Source organism: Balaenoptera ricei, chromosome 3, assembly GCF_028023285.1.
Source record: "Balaenoptera ricei isolate mBalRic1 chromosome 3, mBalRic1.hap2, whole genome shotgun sequence".
Lineage (NCBI taxonomy): Eukaryota > Metazoa > Chordata > Mammalia > Artiodactyla > Balaenopteridae > Balaenoptera > Balaenoptera ricei.
The window spans coordinates 181026386-181048128 of NC_082641.1; the positions used below are offsets into that span (position 1 = coordinate 181026386).

Genomic DNA, 21743 nt, shown 5'->3' on the forward strand with positions numbered 1-21743 from the left:
GAGGAAGTGGCTGTCCCACCTTTGAGGGAAAAAAAAAAAAAAAAAAACGCTGCTCACAGCTCAGCTTTCCGGAGTAAAATGGCCATGGCGCCTGCAGCGGGCGAGAGTCCGTTTGTTTCTTTTTTACAAAAAGGCAGAATCCTCGGTTGCAAAACATGGAATCACTGATGGGCGAGAAATGATGGGGGGTGGCCTCCCCACCCCCGGAGTCTTTGGAAAGGCCAGTCCACAGATCGGCGGGCGGGCGGGGCGGAGGCCCCCCACCAGCCACCAAGGACGGCGACAATCTCCGAGACTCGGGGGGCCGCAGAGACGGCACTCGAGCCCCCCACGCCTCGAGGCCCGCCCCGCCCCCCCCCCCCCCCACATTCAAGTATTCGTCAAGAACAGGGAAGTCAGCTGATGTTCTGGAAAACTAACGAGACAGGACGAACAGCTAGGAGACGGAGGGCGATCTGGGCGGCTGCCCGCGCCCCCAACCCCGGCAGAAGCCCGTGTGCACGTGGAAAAGGAAGCCTGTGAATTGCATAGAGTCTCCCACCCGAGGACGAAGGGCGTCAGAGTCTCCCCAGCCCGGCGGGTCACGCGACGTCTGACTCGGGCGCGGGCGGAAGGGGCACGGCAGCTGCGGCCTTTTCCTGAAGGTGGGCGGAACAGAGACGCCGCCCTGCGGGGTGGGGGGGGTGTCCCGCGAGACCCCGGGGACGGGGCTGACAGAGCTTCCACGCCAGACCCGAGGGGCGGCCGGGCAGGACGTGGCCGTGGTCAGACTGAGCCCTGAGAAGGGGCACTCGGGTGCCCGGGTCGGGGGTCCGCGGGACCCCCACGTCGGCTGACGGGGGCCTGTCCGGCTCCTCGCGCTTCCTCTGGCGCCCCCCTTCCCGGGTGGGCAGTCCCCAGTGGAGAGGCCCGGAGAGGGGACCCGGGCAGCCGCAGCTTAAGGTCAAGGTTCGAGGGAGCCCCGATTGTCAGTCGGCGGGGGCTCCAGCGGGGGGCGCCACCCCGCCCGACCCCAGGCCCCGCCCTGCGACAGGGGAGACCTGAGAAGCCCCCGGCCCGCCCGGCCGCCAGGGTGTCTGAGAGGAGGGAAGGAAGCTACCGTCTCGTCGAGGGGAGGTGGGTGGGGGTCGACCCGTCCCTGAAAACACTGTGAGGGCCGGGGAGTGGGGCGGCGAGGTCCCGCCGGCTCGGGGAGACGCCACGCCCTCCTCTCCTGAGTCACGCGGGCGGCGGGGAGCGGCCTTCACAGTACCCGGCGCATCCCGCGCATCCTGGGCCGGGGCAGCGGGAGGGCCCCACCGGGAGGGCCCCACCGGGAGGGCCCCACCCAGCCACAGGCCCTCCGCTCTCCTCCCCGGGCGCCTGCTCTGCATTTAACACCATTGAAAGGAAAAAAAAAGGAGGGGAACAGGAAAAAAACCCAACAGCAAAAACCTTATATAAAAAGACCCCCCGAGCTGAGCTTAGCGCCTCGGAATCCAGCCGGGGGAGGGCAGCCCGCTGGTCACCCGCGAGCAATAGCTTAAAAAAATCTTTAGACTTGAGGGGGGGAAGGGCGGCCTATGTACAGAGGGAAGGAGGGGGTCACGCGTGGTCTCCCACCAGGACCACGGGGGCCGCGGACAGGCTGGCTCGCTGCCGCCGCTGGGCCAGCTTGGACTGGGAGGGCGGGGACAGCTGCAAGCAGCGTGAGGTAGCTCGGATGACCACGGGCTGGTCCTGCCCCGCCTCCTCGGCCGCGTCCTCCTCGCGCTGGGCCAGCTGCCGGTTCATGGCAATGGCCTCGGCCGCGAACGACGTGAGGTCTTTGGCGCAGCTGTTCCTGGGGACAGGGCGGAGGTCACCAAGGAGAGGGAGGTAGCCGCCGGCCCGTCCCCCCTGCTTCCCTCGGGACCCCCGGGGTCTGTTCAGTGCCCTGGGGGAGGGGCTGCAGGCCCCAGGAGGCCCCAGACTCCGCAGGGGGCGGGAGGGGCCGGCGGACTGGAATTCGCGGTGGGGTCACAAACTCATCACCCGGTACAAGGACACCCAAGCGCTTGGACGGCTTCCCCCGCCAAGACTGAAAGAGGGTCGTGTAGTCTTCCTTAAACATCTTAACATTTAGCGCCCCCTCCTGGACCCGGGGCTCCCCGCTCGGAGCCCGGGATCCCACACGGGCCTCACCTCTGCAGGACCATGGGCGTGGGCAGGGTGTTCTCCGGGGCGCACTGCAAGGAGACAGGAGAGGTGAGGCTGGAGAGCAGAGCCTGCCCGCCTCGGGGCGCCCAGCTGGCTGCGACAGCACCGGGGGTTAAGGCGGTGCACCTGCCCGGGAACCGAGCCGAGCTGGGGGGAGGGGCGCGGCCCGAGCCGGGTGAGCGTGGTGGACATTGCCAGAGCGCGTCGTGGGCGGGGCCTGCCTCTCACCAAAGCTGCCCCTTCCAGAGGGTTCCCAGCTCCCAGCAGGGGTTGGGAGCCCCCTCCACCAGCCCATCCGCCTTGACAGTGGGGCCCCAGTCTTTGCTCCCCACAGTGCCAACTTGTATTTTTGTTAAGCTCCCTGCCCTGGTGGCCTAGGCATCTGCCCCGCCAGGACGACAACTGGGCGGAAGAAACAGCAAGCTCTTCTGAGCTTGGTGGGGGCAGAGCCTTGGACAGGGGGTGGCAGGCACCCGCCTGCCACCTGGCTGACCTCAGCTTGACACTCTGTTCCAGGTGAGAAGAGGCCCCTGCGCCTCCAGGACACAGGGCCTGGTGACTCGCTGAGAAGCAGCTCCTGCAGTCCCAACCCAACCTGGTCAGCAGGCAGTGGGGGGTCTCCCTGCTGCGTGCTTGCCCGCTCTGGGGGGTCTCGATGCTGAGCCGCCTAGGTCTGTCGTACCCTTGCTCTGAGTCACCCCAGCCCACTGGCAGAGACTGGATGGAGGCCAGCGGCCCCCCAGGCCTCCCTGGGGCTCCCACTCACCCCCTGCACCCAGGGGTGCTGCAGCACTTGGGCAGCACTCAGCCTCTGCTTGGCGTCACGGACGAGAAGCTTGGAGATGAGGTCTTTGGCAGCAAAGGAGATGTGGGCCCAATCCTTCTCTGGAAACTCGTACTTGCCCTCCTGGATGCTCTCAAACAGCATGTTCTGGAGAGGACATGGAAGGTGGGGTGAGCTGCACCCAGCAAGGGCTGAGGCCACGTCGCAGATGCCTGAAGGGGCAAGCCTGGACCCGGAGGAGCACCGCTGAGTGACAAGTTCTGTCAGGGCCCCCAGCCTCCACCAGCTGCACGTGACCTGGGCCCAGGGTTAGGGTCGGGGAAAGTGCCCTGAGCTCAGCTGGCAAGGCCGGGGGCTCTGGCAGGCCGAGGAGGGCAGGGACCCACCCATCTGGGGGTGGCTGGGAGGCTGGGCCAGAGAGTGGCCTCGGGGAGGCACTTGGTGAGCTCTGCTCAAGTGGGGCCCGATTTACTGAAGGGTGGCTCTGGGCGGCCAGGCTTTGGGGGGATCAGGCCATGACGCCTGAGCCTCACATGGTGGGTAGAAGGCTAGAACCTGGCCACCACGGCAGGACCCCACTCGCACCTGGCATGCCGGGCAGGCCTCGCCGCGGTCCCAGCCGCAGTCGCTGCCGCAGTGGCCCACGAAGGGCGGGTAGCCGCTGAGCAGGATGTAGAGAATGACGCCCAAGCTCCAGAGGTCGCAGCGCTTGTCATAGATGCTTGCCTCCTCGCTGAAGGCCTCCACCACCTCCGGGGCCATGTACTCGGCGGAGCCGCACTGCGGCCGGGGGCGGGAGCGGGGGCGTCAGGGCCCGCGGAGGGGGGAGGGGGGCGCCCCGACAGGGACTTCCCGGAGCCCGCAGCCAGACAGCCCTGCCCGACCAATCACAGGTTGCTGAGGGAGCCAGCCCCGCCTTCGCCCTGCCGGCCAATCAGAGGCTGCTGAGGGATTCGGCCCCACCCCAACCCCCGCCCAATCAACAGGTGCCGGGAGCCCGCCCAGCCTCACCGCGCCCGACCGCGGCCCCGCCCAGCCGCTCTGCCCGGCCAATCAGCGGCTGTTGCTAAGCGGAAGCCCGAGTTCCGAGGCCCGAGCCGCCAAGCAGGCTCCGCACCTCGAGGTTATGCAACTGCAGCCTGGGACCGGATTCGGGGCCATTCCCGCCCTCTCCGCCCCTGCCAGCTACCCCTCCCCCCCGCACCCCACTCGGGGCGCCCTGAGCCCGCAGGCCCTCACCGGGGTGAGCAGCTCCGGGGTGGAGATGGGGGAGCAGTCCCCGTTGAGTTTGATGCCACTGCCCAGGTCAAAGTCACAGATCTTCACGGGGGACACCTGGGCGGGGTCAGAGAGGGCTGTGAGGGTGGGGGTCCCGACCCTGGGGGCCCTGGCCCGCAGGGAAGGCCACCCCCAGGTGCCCCTCACCTGGTTGGGGTGCTCACAGAGGATGTTTTCCGGCTTTAGGTCCCTGTGGGCGATGCCTGCAGGGAGAACCAAGAACCACGAGGGCGGGTCAGGGGTCCGTGGGTGGGTGGACACGTCTTCCAGGAGTCCTGGGCAGGTGGATTGGGCTAGACACCCAGGGACCCCTGGGGCAGGCAGCGTGGCCACCCACCTTTGTTGTGCAGAAAGTCCAGGGCGCTGGCCACATCCTGCACCACCACGCTGGCCTCCAGTTCGTTAAAGTGCCGCCGCTTGTGTATGTGGCTCAGGATGGAGCCTGGGCCAGGCCATGGAGCAGAACACACAGAGGTCACCTCCACTGCCCAACGGCCAGCACCCACCCCACCCCACCCTGGCAGGGAAGCCCCCACTCCGGCCTCCTCAGGTCCGGAGTCCTCCAACCTGAGCTGGCGTGTGTACCCCACAAGGCCCCTCTGATGTGCAGGCCCCCCTGAAAGGTTCTCCCTGGTGGCCCTAAGCCCCCGGCCCGTTAGGATCAGATGGAAAAGCCTGCCAGGCCCCACGTACCGCCCCGCATCTTCTCAAACACCAGGTAGAAACGGTCGTCTTCCTCAAAGAACTCAATCAGCTCTAGAACGTTCCTGGGGTTGGGGCAGGGAGGCAGGGGAGGAGTGAGGCTTCCTCAGGCCTGTGGGCAGCCACAGCCCGGCCCAGCAGGGGCCCGCCTTCTCCACCCCACCTACCCACAGGAAGGCCGCGCCTGGGGCCACAGGCCTGCTTCCGCCTTGCCCACCTCGGGACTGTCAGCCTGCCTGCCGCTGGGCCCACCCACAATGCCCAGCACAGGGCCTGGCACACAGTGGGTGCTCACTAAGTGCTTGCTGGGGGTGATGAGGCACTCGGGCCCATTCAGCCACTGAAAGATGGCTCGGGGCCCAGTGTTGTGGAGGGTAGGTCACATTACCTGTGTCCTTGGCACTGATACAACATCTCCACCTCCCGGAAAACCCTACTCCGAATGTGGCCTGGCTGCTTCTCAATGATCTGAAACATCAGCGGGGGGAGGACACACACACAGACACCAACTGGGTGAGCCAGACCCCCTACAGCCTGAGACACCCCCCCCCCCCCGCCAGAAACTTCCCCTGTGTCACGCCTGAAGCTCGTCAGAGCTTAGATTTTGAAGTTCTGGAAAGCAGAGCTATCCTATGGGGGCCCAGAATTTACCAGAAGTCAAAACTTTGGTGTCAAAACAAACTGGGGGCAACGTGTTTCCCCAGAGGCGTCACAGGAGGGGCGAGCGGGACAGGACCTGGTAGCTCTCCGCCCCTGACTGCCACAAGCCTTCGGGTGTATTTGGGGCCTGGAGCCCCTGCAAGATACTCCTTTAGGGCAGCAGGTTCCTTAGCCTAGCGGCCTCCTCTCCCTGACCAGGAGACTGGGGGCCACTGTGCCGGCTCACACACCACCCAGGGAACTGGAGGGGCCTGGGGGCACCTGGCTGCCAGCCAAGCCATCCCACTTGCCTGGGCACCAGTCTGGACAGATGCCCCGGCCCTGTAAGCCCAAGTCTGTTTCAGGCCAGGTCAGCGGGCACAGCCTCCCAGGACCCCAGAGCCTCAGGAAACCAGCCCACGCCTCTGCGCCCACTCCCCTCTGGCACCCAGGAGCTCTAAGGACCAGAGGGTTCTGGGCCCACCCCCTGGGGTGAGCCGCTTCGCTCCCAGAGAGGGGAGGTCAGAAAGCACATGCCAAAACAAAAAAAAAAGTGCGTGCCAGCTCTCTCCCAGCAAAGCCAGGCCGCACACACCTGCTGGGAACCTCTTCCCAGGTTGGACCTAAGGCCCCCTCTCACTGGGTGGGCGGGCAGCCTGGGTCACCACTGTGCCTGGGGCTCCCAGCCCACCAGCAGCCTGGGGGAGGGGACGTGGTGTGCTCCACTGGCCAGGCTCCAGCAGGAGGCGGGCACGCACATCCACTGGTCACCGGGGCTTGGCCACCACCCTAAGCACTGTCCCACCTGTCTAGTGACAAATACACCTGCCCCACAGAGGGGCAGAACCACCAGATTCCAGAGCTCCTTGAGATAATGCCAGCAGCCGTGCCCTCCTGGAGTTACCTGAACCTCATTCCGTCCCTTGGGAATGTGGCTAGGGCCCCCCCCCCACTCCACGGAGACAGCGGTCCCTCTCGGGAGGGAACGGCCTCCTGAGGGGTCACACACGGTACAACTAACCCGACCCTCTGAGCCTTGGTTTCCCTGTCGGTCAGAGTGACAGGAGCCAGGCCGCCCAGCAGGGGCCTCAGGAAGGACGCTGACCGTGCAGAATGTACCTGATGCCAGGTATGCAGTCCTACGGCACCATCACCCACCCAACTCGGGCACTCCCGGGGCGGGGACCACAGCCACCCTGGTCACCACGCTTCCACCAGGGCCCGAGGCTTCCGGCCAGCCCGCCTGCCACTGTGCACCTGGCCCTCCTTCCTGGGCAGCCAGTCTCCCGTTACCCCACCCAGCCCAGATGCAGGGTCATGAGGGAAGCCTGGAAGGCTTCTTGGAACACAGGGTCTGACGCCTGGCCAGGCAACACAGGCTGCGCAGGCGCACCCTGGGTCAGAGGCGGCCCAGGGCTTGCAAGAGGCTCTCGCGGGCCTGCCCTGGTCTCCCGATGCCCAGCTCCCCCGGGGCCCGAGTAGGGCATTGCCTTTCAATCTTTGTAACCACTACAGGGAAGCATTCGTCATCCCTGGGGACAGGGGCCTGGCCCGAGTGACCCAGCAGGTGAGCATCAGCTCTGACTGAAGCCCCCAGTTCTCGGCGGTCCCTCTGGCACCAGGTCCTTGGCCACCTGTGCAGCGGGGCCACCCCTTGTCACTTCCCACCCAGACTTGGGGGCTCAGCCCAGGCTGACCTGGATTCCCAGGTGTGGCCTGAGTCACCGGCCTTGAGGCCATTTTTAGACACTGGTTTTCCCCGGCTGCCAGTCGGCAGCTCAAATGCCAGCTCCCCTCCTTTTGCCACCCCTGGCGGGTGCCAGATCCCAGGCACGGCTGGGGAGGGGCGAGGGGGGCCGCCCAGGTGCTGGGGCCTGTCTCACCTTGACGGCATACTCCTGGTTGGTGATGAGGTTGACACAGGTCTGCACGCGGGCGTGGGCACCCTCCCCAAGCACGTCCTCCTGCAGCTGGTAGACATCTGCGGAGCAGGGGGCTGGTGAGAGCCACCCTGGGCCGGCCCATCTCCCCAACACCGCTGCCCCCGCCGGCCCCACTCACCTTCGAACCTGCCCGAAAAGCTGTCGGTGGCCCGGCACCTCTTCTTCTTCTTGCCCCTTTTCTTGGCGTCGGGGATGTCGATGGGCTGGCTTGCGGGCATATCTGTGCAGGGGCAGCCAGAGGTGAGGCCCGCCTGGCTCAGGAGGTGGCCCAGCCCTCCGCCACCGCCAGAGGCTCGCCCTCCCCCCAAGCCCCTCACCAGGGCGGGCCGGGCACTCCAGGCCGAAGTCAGGCTCCCCGTGGTGGGCCTGGTCTAGGGAGAAGGCCAGCTCGAAAGGATTCTGCCCCTGCAGGAGAGGAGAGGACAGAGCTCAGGCCCCAGCCCTGCAGGGCAGCTGCACCCAGAGTGCCCCGGCCTCCACGTCCCCACGCTGCGGAGCAGAAAGCCTAGCTCTGCCTGACCACAAGGAAGTGGACCTTTCACCCCCAGCCCAGGGCCCTCGGGGCCTCTGGGGAGGGGGTGTGGTATGGGAGGAGGCCAGACGCAGGCAGGGGAGGGGGTGCCGCCTCCCAGGCCAGGCCTGAGTCCCGTGGGGCACCAGGCCATGTCTTGAGCCTCGGTTTGCTTACCTGCAGGATGGGGCCAGCACCACAGCCCGGCTGACCGCCCGCACCCCTGCCGGCACAGGGATCAAAGGCAAAGGCGCAGGGCAGCCAGTGGGAGGGAGTGAGTCAGCGGCTTCCCGGGGCGGGGCTCCCAGCCAGACGGCCCTGCCTGCTTTCCCATGGCTTCCTGGCCTCAGTCTCCCCTCTGTGGAATGGGGCACCACTGCCCTCCTTGCTTCTCGCTGTCCGCTCATCTCCGCTGCACCTCCCGGCCCGAGACGATTCCCGCCACCACACCTCTGCTCCTGACGCGCCCACAATGCGCCCCGTCCCCCAGCTCTGCGCCTCCTCTCCTGGTCCGACCCCCCTCACTAGTCTGCTTCCAGCTCCGCACCACTGGGACCCGGCTCCGGGGGCTCACGGGAAAGGCACCCGCGGTCTCCCGCGTGAGCACTGGGCCGCTCCCTGGCCCGGCCACAGCGCACTGTCCCGCGTACCCTCAGACACCCCAGGACGGAGCCCCTCACAGGCCACGGTGTCCAGCTAAGGAAACAGCCCTTGAGCAGGGAGGGGCCTGCTCAAGGTCACCTGACGGCCCCCGGGACTGGGCGGGGGGTGCGTGGGATCCCAACAAGGGAACGAAGGCAGCTGGGGTTCCTCCAGTTTCTGCGGATCCAGCATGAGGACTGGTGGCCCCCGGCAACGCACGAGACTGAGGCTTTAAAGTTGGGGCTCTGAGGCCCCACCGTGTTTCTCTAGGAGTCTGCTCTCATTTAGCTCCCCGAATCCTGGCGGTCCAGGTGGCCAGGGCTTCGGGTGGGCGTGGGGGCCCTGTACACGCGGCAGTGGCGCCAGCTCTGATGCTGGAGGACCTGGGTCAAGTCACTGCCCCTCTCTGGGCCTTGGGACAAGGGGAAGCAGGGCTCCAGCAGGAGGGCCATCTGGCAGAGAAGGAACTCCGGGAGAGCCCCAGGGAGATACCCAGGGGCCTAACAGCAGAAGGGGCCAGGCCAGATTCCTGCAGACGGGAGGCCCGGAAGCCAGTCCGGCAGCACAGGGGCAGGCAGAGGTCACAGGGAGCGGCTGAAAAACAGGCGTGGGCCCTCCCGGCCTCGCCACCCACCCGCCCTGCAGATAGTTGCTAGGAGGCCCAGCGGGCGGGGGAGGGGAGGAAGGCAGCGCTCCAGCCAGTCGGCGCGGGATCGTCCACCAGCACCTGCCCCTGCCCGCCCCGGGGTCCGACACCCACGGGGAGCCAGGCACACAGCTGTGCCAGCACCGGCACTCAGCGCTCTGGGAAGGCTCAGTCCAGGGGCGTCTGGAGGCGTCAGGTGACTCCCTCCTCCCAGGAGGAGGGGCCCCAGGGTGGCAACGTGGGGTGATCAGGAGGGAGGGTGGACGTGAGGCTCGGGGCCAGCGGCGGCCCGCACCAGCTACCTCACCTCGGCCTAGTGACCTCAGCTCCTGGCCTGACCAGCACCCAGGGGTGACTCGAAAGGACCACGAAGGGCACGAGGACCTCAGGAGGCCTGTCACCGACCCCACACCCCTGTGCCAGCCTCCAGTGCAAAGAGCTGGACCCTGGAGAGAAGGGGCGGCCAAGCCACCAAGGTGAAGGGACACTAGCCATGCCAGCTCCTGTGTCCCTGTCACCACGTGCGGGGGGTGCTAAGACGAATGCCCATGCTGTCCAAGGCTCCACTCTCCCATGTGGAAATGGGGAAAATACATCAGAGACACCAGGCAGACACTGCTGCCAGGCTGAAGGGAGGGCGGTGGCCACGGCCCGAGGAAGCTTGGGGTGCAGTGGGAGGAGACGCCTAGCGAGGCCAGCCTCTGGCCACCGGGAGGGCCACCTCAGAGCCAGCACTCCCTGCCCAGTGTCCCTCCAACTCCCTCAGGACTCCCACAGTCCCACCTCAGCGCTGGGCTCTCGCACGGCCTGCAGAGGCCAACCCGAAGTACCAGGCAGTGCTGCCAGGCCAGGCCCAGGGCTGGCTGCGGGCCTCCAGTCAGCAGGCCTTGGCAGGAGGTGGCTGGAACCATCCAGAAAGTTCGACTTTGCTTTGGCCACTGTGCCGGCCCCACGCGCTGACCCCATCTCGGCTCCCACCTAGCCCCCGGAGAGGACAGACCACCACCAGTGACGTCTCAAGTCCACCCTGCTCCCGCCCAGCCCTGAACACTTGGATGTGCCAAGGCTGTGGCTGCCCTGGGGGGAGAAGCCAGGATGACAGGCGTGTGGGCAGGGGTGGGGCGCTGGCCCGGGACGCTGGCTGGACGGTCCTGGGAATTTTAACCCAAACAGTCTCAGCTCGCTCCTCCCACCCCGGTGTGCAGTTCGCCTGTAGGCGTGCGCGTGCTGCACACACACACTCACACACGCACATACACCCAGGTCTTGCCTTCTCTAGAGGGCAACAGGTTCTTGCCCAAGAAGGCCCAAGGAAGCCATTACATAACACGGCCAGCGGGGTGGGGTGGCCGCTGACATCACTGTGTCCCCTGGGCCAGGCCCTGTGGGGCCCCTGCCTAGCACCTGCCTGCCCTCCCCAGACTCGCTCATCTGAGACTAGAACTGCGGCGGCCCCATGCCACAGCCGTGGGGCGGCCGCAGAAACTTCCTGCTCCGACAGGAAATAGCCTTGGGCCTGGGGTGTCTGGGAGGTGCTGCGCTGGGAGGGCACCCAGCCCACTGCCCCATTCTGCAGACCACCCAGGAGGGTGCAGGGGAGGCCTGCAGCCCCGCCTGGGGTTCCAGGAGGAAGGACCCCGCAGACCCCCGCAGGCCCCATGACGCTGGGGACCGGACTGTGGCCTGCTGACAGTCCCCAGCAGTGCACACTCGGCTGGGCTCTGCAGGGGACATACAGCCAGGGGCCCCCACGGGCAGGACGCCCCTCAGCCCTGCCCGGGGTTCCTGGAGGAACGACCCCAGAGGCCCCTGGGCGCTAGGGACTGACTGTGGCCTACTGAACTCCCCCCTCCTCACCATACCAGCACATGCCTGGCTCGGGTCGGCAGGGGACACATATGTAGGGGTCCCCAGCCCGGCGTGGGGCTTCTGGAAGAAAGACCCGACAGGTCCCAGGGTGCTTGAGATTGGACTGTGGGCTGCTGACACCGCCACCCGCCCCCCCCCGCCCCCCGCCCCCCGCCCCCCGCCCCGACAATGCACACCAGGCTGGGGCAGCTCCAGGCGAAGGGTGGGGAGCTGGCACGAGCCCCGGGGGGTATCCTGGGGGGCGGGCTCCGCGTCCCGCCACCGGCCACTCGGGTGGTCCAACCCGGGGCGGCCCCAAGCCGACCCGGCCCTCACCTTGAAGGAACGGTGGAAGCCCTGAAGTTCGGCTGTTTTCTTCTGTACCATCTTCTGTCCGGGCCCCGCCAGCGGGGGAGGGGACGCGGGGCCCGGGGGGCGGCCCGTGGGCGGGGGGGCGGCCGGTGAGGGGACCCTGTGGGCGGGAGCAGACAAAGGAGGGCGTTGAGTGGCCGCGGCAGGCGCGCCGGGAGCCCGAGCCAGGACGGCGAGGCTCCGTGGGGCCCGCTCCCCGAGTCCGGGTCGGGGTCGGGCCGGGGTCGCAGGGCCACACTCACCGGGGTCGGGCTCCGGCCGGGGCCTTAGTGCCGCCGCCCGAGACGCGCAGCCCGGAGCCCGCTGCGCGGACCGCGCGGGGAACAGCGCCGCCGCCGTCGCCGTTGCCGCCACCGCGGACTCCTCCGCCAAGGCCGCCACCGCCGAGAGGAGCCGGGGGGGCCGCGTCGCCGTCACTTTTATAGGCCAGGCTCGGCCCCGCCCCGACGCAGACCCCGCCCCTCATGGCTCCGCCCACGCACGCACGGCGGGGGCGGGACTGGAAGGCCGCTCTGGCGGCTGGGCGTGTCTGCGCGCCTGCGCTGTGTGGTGCGCGGGGTTCGGGGGGCGGGACCCGGGAAGGATCCTGGTGGGCGTGGGCAGGGTTGCCGGAGGCTCCGGGAGGCCCGCGGGACCCTGACACTGAGCCGAAGACCAGGACAGGAGGCAAAACACAACCCCATTTTGGCTGGGGCCCCTGACCCAGGCTCTGAGAGAATCAGTCAGCTCTCTGTCCCCGCAGCCCAGTGGTGCATGGTCCTCAGACCCCGTGTCTGGACTATTAGTGTTACAGGCCTGCGGAGTAAACTGTCCTCCCTCTCCTCCAGGCCCCAGCCTGTCCTTTCAGAGGCTTCCCACCACCCACCCCCAACTGTCCCCCAACGAGGCCTGAGCTGGACCATCCCCTTGCCTGTTAGGCTACCTCTATTTCTGTGGTGCCCCCCAAGGCCACAGCTCAGGCCACGGGAGCTGTAAGGCCTGACCTCAGCCAGCTCTGGGGTGTTTGGAGGAACCTGCAGGGAGCTCCCTGGCCATCCCCCAGCCCTCCCCTGCCCCACGCGTGCGCGTGTGCATGTGTGTGTGTGTGTCTGTAGACACACGTTGGCTCCAGGTGCTGGGGTGGGGCTGCTGGACTTGCCTGCCCAGGGGAAGCCTCAGGCTCCCTCATCATCATCCCCACCCCTCTCCTTACCTGGCTGTCCCTCTCTGTGTGTACACCGTCACCTGCAGGTCTTCATGTGCTTCTGGATGGCATGGGTGTGTACAGATGCCCCTCACCAGAAGGCCAGCTCTGAGAAAGCCCAGATCCCCGCACGGCTGGTCCAGCACCCAGCACAGGGCCTGGCACACACACAGGAAGTGCTCACTGAATAGTGCTGAAGAGAAAGGATGTATTTAAGCATGTGTGAGTGCGTGCGTGCATGTCTGTGTGCACGCATATAGGGGTTGGGTAAGGTGTGAGCTTCCTGAGGCTGCTTCTGGAGCCCAGAAGTCTGAAATCAGTGTCATCAGCAAAGCCACACCCTCTCTGAAGGCTCTAGGGGAGGATCCTTCCTACTTGTTCCAGCCTCTGGTGGTTGCTGGCAATCCCTGGTGCTCCTTGGCTCATGGCCTCATCACCTCAACTCTGCCTCATTGTCACGGGACCATCTTCTCTGTCTGTGTCTCTCCTCGCTCCTAAGGACACCAGTCATTGCATTATGGCCACCTTAGGGACTTCCCTGATGGTCCAGTGGTTAAGACTCCGTGCTTCCAGTGCAGGGGCAGGGGGCACAGGTTCGATCCCTGGTCAGGGAACTAAGATCCCACCTGATGCAACCCCCCAAAAAAAGGCCACCCTAATCTAGTACAACCTCATCTTAATTTGATCACACCTGCAAAGACCCTGTTTCCAAATGTCACATTCACAGGTTCTGGGCGTTGGGACGTGGACATATCTTTCTGAGGCACGCAATTCAGATCAGACAGGAAGGGGACCCAATTTCTGGTGTGTGGCTATGATACATCTATCACCTGGTGCGGGTGTTTAGCTGTGTCCATCCTCATGTGTGGATCCATGGGGGTTGCCGGTCACGCTGACCTCAGGGAATAGAAATGAACTGAGGTCTTGCTGCAGGGCCATCTTCCTCGGTCCAGCCGAGCTCAGTTCCTGGGCAGCCTGATTTGGGAGTCCAGCTGGTGGGGGCAGATTTTTTTCCCAAAGCCAGAAGCAGCATCCAGCCCTGGGCGCTGCTCAGAGGAACTGCCTTACCCTCACGCAGCCTGGACAGATGGTCCCTTACTGGGCCCAGTACCACAGGTTGGGAAACAGGAAGCTCAGAGATGGGAAGATGACCCCCGGGCCTTTGGGGTCCTTCCACCCAGTCTCTGCCTCCTCAGCCCTGCTGACATCTGGGGCCTGGATCATTCTCTGTGCGGGGCCGTCCTGGGCACTGTGGGCTGTTGAGTGGCATCCCCACCCACTCAATGCCAGGAGCCCCCCCAGTCATGACGACCACAAATGCCTCCAGACACCGCCCGGCATCTCCTGGGGGGAGGATCACCCCCTAGGTAAGAACCACTGCTTCTGACCACTGAGTGCACTGAGTCCTGCCATCCCCCCATCCCGTGCGTGAGGAGGGTGGCCACCAAGGGAGCACTTGTGTGAGTGCTGGGAGGGGGTCCTGGTACACACACGGGCTCTTCAACCAGGGTAGGGGTCATACGTGTGTGTGCACACACGTGGGCTTCTGTGCTGGAAACACGAGTGCTTGCGCGTGTGCGTGTATCCATGGGTGCATACAGGCATATGCATACAGTCGCCACACTTCCCCCAGAATAGGATAGGTTGGAGACTCACCCAAGCCCTCAGGAGGCACCTAAGCCCCCAGGGCCGAGCAGTGGGATTGGGCTTGGTGCGGGCCCCTGTGGGTGCCTGGGCTGTGGTAGCCAGAGCGAGGCAGCCAGGCCCAGCCCCAGCCCGGCCTGCACTGGGTGGGGGTAGGGTGCTGCCAGTGGGAATGGGGGAGGGGAGGGACCTCTGTGCCTGGCCTGCTGGCTCTGGGGCCTCAGCCCTGTCCTGCCACGGGCCGGCTGACAGACCCAGCCAATTCTGTCAACTTCCTTGACCCTATGTACAGGCCGAGCAGGGGCTGGGAGGTAGCTGGGGGCCTGGCCACCCTGCCCACCTTACCTTGGGCCCCAGGAGTCTCGCCTGCCTCTGGGTGAGTGAGCCAGAAAACCTGGGCCCTGGCCCCTCCTCCTCCTGCCAGCCAGTTTCTTCCATCCCTTCAGAGTGCATTCGGGGTTGGGGCAGTGACACGGTGAGGGGCAGGTCCCGCAGGGCGAAGGACGACACAGAGCAGTGGGCAGGACAGGCAGAGTCCAGGGCAAGGATACTCCCCCCACCCAAAGGATGGCAGGGGAGGCGGCCAGCTGCAGAAGGGGGCTCAGGATTGCTCTAGGGGACCTGGAGTTGGGAGGCGCTGGCCTGATAAAGAAGAACAAGGCTTCTGTAGCAGTTGGAGCAATTCCCTGGCTCCAGGGCGTTCCCCTCCCCTACCCCAGCTTCCCTTGTGATACCCTAGGGGACCAGGAGGACAGGGGTGCTGGCCCCCATCTTCCACCCCAGTCATGGAGGGGGCTTGGCAAGCCTTAGGCCAAAGGGTCAGAGAATCAGTTCTCTGAGAAGCCCCTCCCTTCTGCAAGGTGACTCTCTTCCCATGTTGTATATGAGGTCTCCCCCAAACCCCGGAGGAGACACCAGGCAGGACATGATGCTGAGCCCTAGGGCCTCTGCTTCCCCTTACCTTCCCCTTAGCTGGCTGGCTGGGTGGGGTCCATTCTGACCACCTTCCCCTGGGCCTGGTTGGGCAGCCAGAGCCCTGGCATCCTGGGGCCTCAGTCGTGCAGAGTTCACCTCCTGGACAGCATCCAAGGGACCCCAGGACAGCTCAGGGCCTCCAAACACAGCAGGTGGAGCCCCCAGATTTAGCAAATAAAAATATAGGATGCCAAGTTAAAGCTGAATTTCAAGGCTTCCCTGGTGGCGCAGTGCTTAAGAATCCACCTGCCAATGCAGGGGACACGGGTTCGAGCCCTGGTCCGGGAAGATCCCACATGCCACGGAGCAACTAAGCCCGTGCACCACAACTACTGAGCCTGCACTCTAGAGCCTGCGAGCCACAGCTACTGAGCCCGCGTGCCACAACTACTGAAGCCCGCGCGCCTAGAGCCTGTGATGTGCAACATGAGAAGCCACTGCGATGAGAAGCCCGTGCACTGCAACGAAGAGTAACCCCTGCTCGCCGCAACTAGAGAAAGCCTGCACGCAGCAACGAAGACCCAAAGCAGCCATAAATAAATAAATAAATAAATAAATAAAATAAAAAAAGATTATAAAAAAAAAGTTGAATTTCAGATAATGAATAACTTTCCAGTATAATTCCCAGGCATAAGTATATTCCATGCGTAAGTATATCCAAAACAATTATTCTTTGTTTATCTGAAATTCAGATTTAAATGGCTGTCCTCTATTTTATCTGGCAAACTTACCAAGGGGTAATGGTAAGACCTTTGTCTCCCAACATTATTTATTTATTTATTTTTATCTTTGGCTGTGTTGGGTCTTTGTTGCCGCGCGTGGGCTTTCTCTAGTTGTGGCGAGCGGGGGCTACTCTTCTTTGCGGTGCACAGACTTCTCATTGCAGTGGCTTCTCTTGTTGTGGAGCACGGGCTCCAGGCGCACGGGCTTCAATAGTTGTGGCTCGCGGGCTCTAGAGCGCAGGCTGCAGGCGCATGGGCTTAGTCGCTCCGTGGCATGTGGGATCCTCCCGGACCAGGGCTCGAACCTGTGTCCCCTGAATTGGCAGGTGGATTCTTAACCACTGCGCCACCAGGGAAGTCCCTGTCTCCCAACATTAAAAAGAGGCACCTGTTTGGTGTGATTGTGTGTGAGTGTGAGCAGATCGGGGTGTGTGTGTGTGTGTCTGTGCACATTTAGAGAGGCACTGAGCCTGTGTCTGTGTAGGGCAGACTGTGCACAGGTGGGAATGGAGGTAAAGCCCGTGCTTGGGGCCAGTGCTGGGACCGCTGCAGTATCCTCATGAGCCCATGCCTTTGAGGGGGAGGGTTGGGCCCCTCCCTCCTCTTCTCAGGCACCTTAGGCTCAGAGCGGGCACAGCGCTGGCCTTAAAGCACTGAGAGGTTATGGAAGGAGCCAGATCCCAACGCAGCTTCCGAGCTAGGATCAGGGTGTCAGAATCAGGGTCGGGTCGGCACTCGGTGCTTGGGTGACTGTGGGCATAAGGGGAAGGTAGAGTTGGAATCCTGGGCTGGAGCCCAGCATGGCCTGTGCCCCCTCTGCATGTTCCCACCTGTCTGGACCCCCAGAAATAGGAACCACCAGCTCCCGGTCTTATCAGGTCCCCAGATAAGTGAGGGTCATGGGCAGGGTCATCACTGGGCCCTTGCTGGGCTGGGGCCTCTGGCCGTGGGGCCCAGCAGCAGGAACATCTGATGCAAGTGGCTGTAAGTGTCCCTTCCTACTGGCTGACTCACAACCCGCTCCATTCCAGTGGCTCAGCAGTCCTGGGGACGGAGCCAGGTCCGCTGTCCTCTGTGGGGGTGGGGAGAGGGCAGGCAGAAGGGAAAGCACGGGCGGGTGTGGCCAGGAGCTCGGAGCTGGCCCGCCTGCCTGGCTGTGGGTGTCTCTGCAGCCGTGCGGCCTGCTCTGCTGTGATGGTGGCGGCTGTGTAGCCTCCCCGGGGGTCAGTCACTGAAAGTCCCCAAGGGAAGGGTGGGGGTGGAGTCGGGGGCTGAGCAGTGCTGGCCCAGCAGACGGCCAAAGGCTGCCACTATGCGACTGGGGATGGGGCGCTTGGCTTGTCATCCCGCTTTCCCTCCGTGTCCAAGGCAGTGGACACCCAGGTGGCTCTCAGGGGAGCCAGGTCTCCCACTCCCAGCTGACCTGCTCCCCAAAAGTGATCTGGGCGTCACGTACAAGAGCCCTTAGTTTTGAGGAGGGTGGGGGGCTTTCTCCGGAACCTGTGGATATGAAACCTTAATGTGGCAGAAGGGACTTTGCAGATGAGATTAAGGGCCGTGAGATGGGGGTGATCCTGGATTAGGGGGTCGGGCAGTGTCATCACAAGGTCCTTATAAGCGGGAGGTGGGAGGGTCAGAGGCAGAGAGAGACGGGAGATGCTGCGCTGCTGGCTGTGAGGATGCAGGAGGGGCCGCGAGCCAGGGATGCGGCGCCTCTAGAAGCTGGAAAAGGCGGGAACTGATGCTCCCCTGGAGCCTCTGGAAGGACCCGCCCTGCCCACACCTGGATTCAGCCCCGTGAGACCCAAGTCGGACTCCTGATCTCCAGGACTGTCAGAGATTAAATTTCTGTCATTTTGAGCCCCTAAATCTGTGGTAACTTGTTACAGCGGCCCTAGGAGTTTCATACAGGCACCAACACCCGCGGCATCCCACAGTTCCCATTTAGCAGATGAGAAAAATGAGGCAAGTCCAGCCAGGTCCGGAGGAGGCCAACTGACCCCGGCTTCCCGGCCAGGGCCCCTGATGGGGCTGGGGACAGGGGCGATGTGTTCAGTGGGCCTCGCAGCCTGGACTCCTGGGCCCGGTGTCTGCTGACCTGCCAAAGGCCCCAGAGGCCGCTGTGGCCGGAGGAGGGGGGTTCTGCCTGACCACGGGGCTGGCGCAGGGACCAGGCTCCAGGAATGTCCTCCCCCGGGGTCGGATTTGCTTGTGCTGCTAAATGCTCGAGCCGATCTGCTGCCTGGCGTGTGACCCGGCGCCTTTGAACCCTCCCCGCCCTCTGCAGCGAGACGCCAGCGGCGCCCAGCCCGTTCCCACGCCGTGACCCCCGGCAGGCATGCCCTCCTCGGGGCGCCTCCTCCTCATTCCAGTAGCGGGGACTCCCGGGGGGCCCATCGCCGGCTGCCCTGGGGTGGCCGTCGGCCTGGGGCGGCGGCGGGGGGCGCCGTGGACTGCAGGACTGAGTGCCCTGGGGACCCGGGCGGCAGCGCCTGCGCTCTGGCGCTGGGCCCCCTCCGCCCGCTGCGTGACCGGTTGCCGGGCAACGCGTTTGCGTCACCGAACCCGGCACTGGGCCCGGGCTCCCCTGGAGCGGGAGGCCGGGCCCTGGCGCTGGGCCAATAGAATTCTAGGCACTGAACGCGAGGGGCGTGGCCGCGGCCTGCCCACCGGCCAATGGGATTGTTGTTGTCGAGGTCGCGCTAGGAGGGCCACGCCCCTTTAAAGGGATCGCGCGCATCTCACCGCGTTGGGCTTGCCTACGGGCTCTGAAAGAAAAACACGGCGCGGGGTTAGGGGTCCGCCGGTCTCCCTGAGCCTCAGTTTCCCCAGGTGCGCATAGCAAGGGCACGGGGACAGTGCATCCAGAGCCCGCAGCTCCCCCAAGGGGCCCCCTGCATTTATGCAGTGCCAGTTTGCACCTGGACCCCATGCAGCGCCATCCACCGCACCCCCCCCCAACCCCCCGGCAGGATGACCCTGGCCGCACGGCTTTAGGGCGATCGCGTCCCCAAGAAGATCATACTGCTGCTGGAGGCCAGGTTTGTCCTCAGGCCTGGGCCCCTGCGCCCACCCCTCCTCCTCAAGGGCCAGGAAACATCCCTTACGAGGACCCCTTCTCCGCCTGTAGGTCTGGGAGGTTGGTTCCCCTGTCCTCAGGTCTTAATGCCCCGGCACTATACCCACCCGCCCTCAGTTCCGACAGGGGAAAGCAAAGGGGGTTGGTGGTGAGGGTCTGTTTCCTGTGGACTCTGGGGGGCAATGGCCACAGCCACGATGTCCCTCCACTCTGGACGGACCCTACTCTCTGCTGTCAGGTGGCCCATGTCAATGAAAGACAAATCAGGAGTAAGAAGTGACATTGGCTGATCCTGGGTGCAGAGATCAGCAGAAGTGACCCCTCCAAAAACCATTCACCTGCACCCTCTGTGTCCCAAGACTGGAGTGCCCCCAGGGGTGGCCTATGGGTCCTGGAGATGCCTGCGGCCTGGGTTTCTGCCAAGGATGGTCTCAAAGAACAGGGCTGGAATCTGGAGGGGTGACTGGGCCCAGAGATCTGGGGAGGAGGGGGACATTTAGCTGGGCAGGGTCCCTGGTCCATGTCAGGCTTTGGGATGTGGACTCAGCTCCCCCCTGGTGGCCCTCTTTCCTGTCCCTCCATCACCCCCGACCCCAGCACCCTGGACACCGCTAACCTGGGGTGTCCTGCTTTGATCCTTGTTCCCTGGTGATGTAAAATGTTAGCTTTAGGGGAAACTGGGTGGAGGGCATCCAGGACTTCGAAGTACAATTTTCGCAACTTTTCTGTAAGTCTAAAACTTGTTCAAGATAGAGTAAAATAATAAAGAAAGCACACCACTAGTGTTGAGTAATTTCTAAACGTTTTTGTTGCCCCTGCCCATTGACCCATAAAAGATGACCAGGAGGTGCACATGGCCCTCCAAGGCGTGAGGCTGGACATGTCCCAGAAGTGTCAAGGCCTCCAGCTGTTCTGGAAGCAGCCTTTACTGCTTCCAGGAATGCTATGTCCTCGGAGGGCTGGCTTTAGTCTGCGGAGGGGAGGCCATGGGCACCCAGCCCCCCGAGGCCCTCCCCGTCAGCTGTCCGTGGTCTCCACACTCTCCTAGGACCCCCAGTCAGGGGGAAGCTCACCAGCTTGTCCAGGATTCTTTGGGGTTTACGGAGGTACCACTGAGGTGGGCTGTCTATATCCAGGGGGCCAGCATGCTGTGCTGCTGGCTGTGAGGGTGAAAGAAGGGGCCGCGAGCCAGGGATGCGGCGCCTCTAGAAGCTGGAAAAGGCGGGAACCGCTGCTCCCCTGGAGCCTCTGGAGGACCAGCACTGCCCACACCTGGATTTTGACCTCCAGGACTGTGAGATGATAAAGGTGTGTGGTGTTTTTTTTTTTTCTTGGCTGTGCCCAGAAGCTTCCAGGAATTTAGTTCCCGGACCAGGGATCGAACCTGCGTCCCCTGCAGTAGAAGCGCGGAGTCTTAACCACGGGACCGCCAGGGAAGTCCCAAACACGTGTGGTTTTAAGCCACCGAGTTTTGGTGATTCATCCTAGCAGCCACGAGAAACCAACATGCCTTCACCCTGGGCTAACCCTAAGGGCTGAGCGTACTGCTGTGACAGACTGGCGTGGCTCCCGGGTGGTTTTGGGGGCCTGGACTGACGGACGCGTACGTTCACTTGACAGAGTTCCCGGAGGAACTCATGGTGGCCCCCGAGCTGAGCTGGAGAAACAGGCAGGGAGATGGGCTCACAGAAAGCAGGAAACGGGCCAGATGGCAGTGGAAGGACAGCAGGGCCAGCAGATGCTGGGCGTCTCAAGGCTGTCTCCCTGCGCCATGACCAACCAGGGACCTTGGGGGACCAGAGGTCAGGACCAGAGCCCAGTGCCTGGCCAGAGGGAGAAGTTTCCAGCAACTTGGCTGGGGTTCCTGGGCTGCGGGGCTTAGCAGGGACCACCTGATTCCATCTCTACTCTCCAGCAAAGTGCTGAAGGGGTCAAGTGTCCCCAGCGGGAAATGCAGGTTGACCCTCCACATCGGCTAGACGCTCAGACGGGCCCCCGGGGCGGGCAGTGAAGGGGACCCTGATGGCCTGGCGGGTGTGGGGACCGGCCTCCCCCCTCACCCATTTCCCAGCTGGCCTTCCTGGGGCAGAATTCTTGTCCAGGGATGCGAGGCCCTCAGCGGGGTGGCTGGAGGGCGGCTGCTGGTATATGAAACGTCCAGAACAGGCAAATCTACAGGGACAGAAAGCGGGGAGCTGGGGGGCTGGGGCTAATGGGCTCCTTTTACAGTGGTGAGGAAGTTCTGGAACTGGATAGAGGTGACGGCTGGACGACCTGTGAATGGACTGTAAGCCCTGAATTGTCCACTGTAAACAGATGGACTGCAGAGCACGTCAGTGACGGCTCACAAAGATGCTTATCAACAACAGAGACCCTGCACAGCCCAGTGGCGGCTGGCAACTGTGCAGTGACAGCGCCAGGTGGGCATCGAGAGGACCCTGCGGCCTGGTAACTGAGGTTGGATGCAGAGCAAACATCCGCACGCTCCACGTTTCCTGACCGTGATGGAAGGAAGGAAGGGGTCTGAGTGGACAAAGAGAAGGAAGCCAGCACGCGTCCGCCACAGGTCAGGAGCTGGGCGCTGAAGGCCGCACTTT

The 21743-nt window shown here is 64.2% G+C and overlaps 1 protein-coding gene across 2 annotated transcripts; it reads right to left on the reverse strand.

Annotated features, from left to right (window-relative positions):
- Positions 1 to 27: 27 nt before the first annotated feature.
- MKNK2 (MAPK interacting serine/threonine kinase 2) lies at positions 28 to 11946 on the reverse strand. 2 transcript variants are annotated; one of them, XM_059918886.1, is made up of 14 exons: positions 11786 to 11946; positions 11508 to 11643; positions 7842 to 7929; positions 7643 to 7744; positions 7465 to 7562; positions 5331 to 5410; positions 4934 to 5007; positions 4578 to 4682; positions 4388 to 4443; positions 4202 to 4297; positions 3548 to 3742; positions 2945 to 3109; positions 2164 to 2207; positions 28 to 1816 (listed from the first exon to the last, which is right to left on the reverse strand). In XM_059918886.1, the coding sequence occupies exons 2-14, from the start codon at positions 11556 to 11558 to the stop codon at positions 1585 to 1587; spliced, it is 1386 nt and encodes a 461-aa protein (XP_059774869.1). In that variant the 5' UTR covers positions 11559 to 11643; positions 11786 to 11946; the 3' UTR covers positions 28 to 1584. The 2 variants fall into 2 exon arrangements, with proteins under 2 accessions (XP_059774869.1, XP_059774868.1); XM_059918885.1 differs by having other exon boundaries at positions 28 to 1822.
- Between the last annotated feature and the right edge of the window lie 9797 nt (positions 11947 to 21743).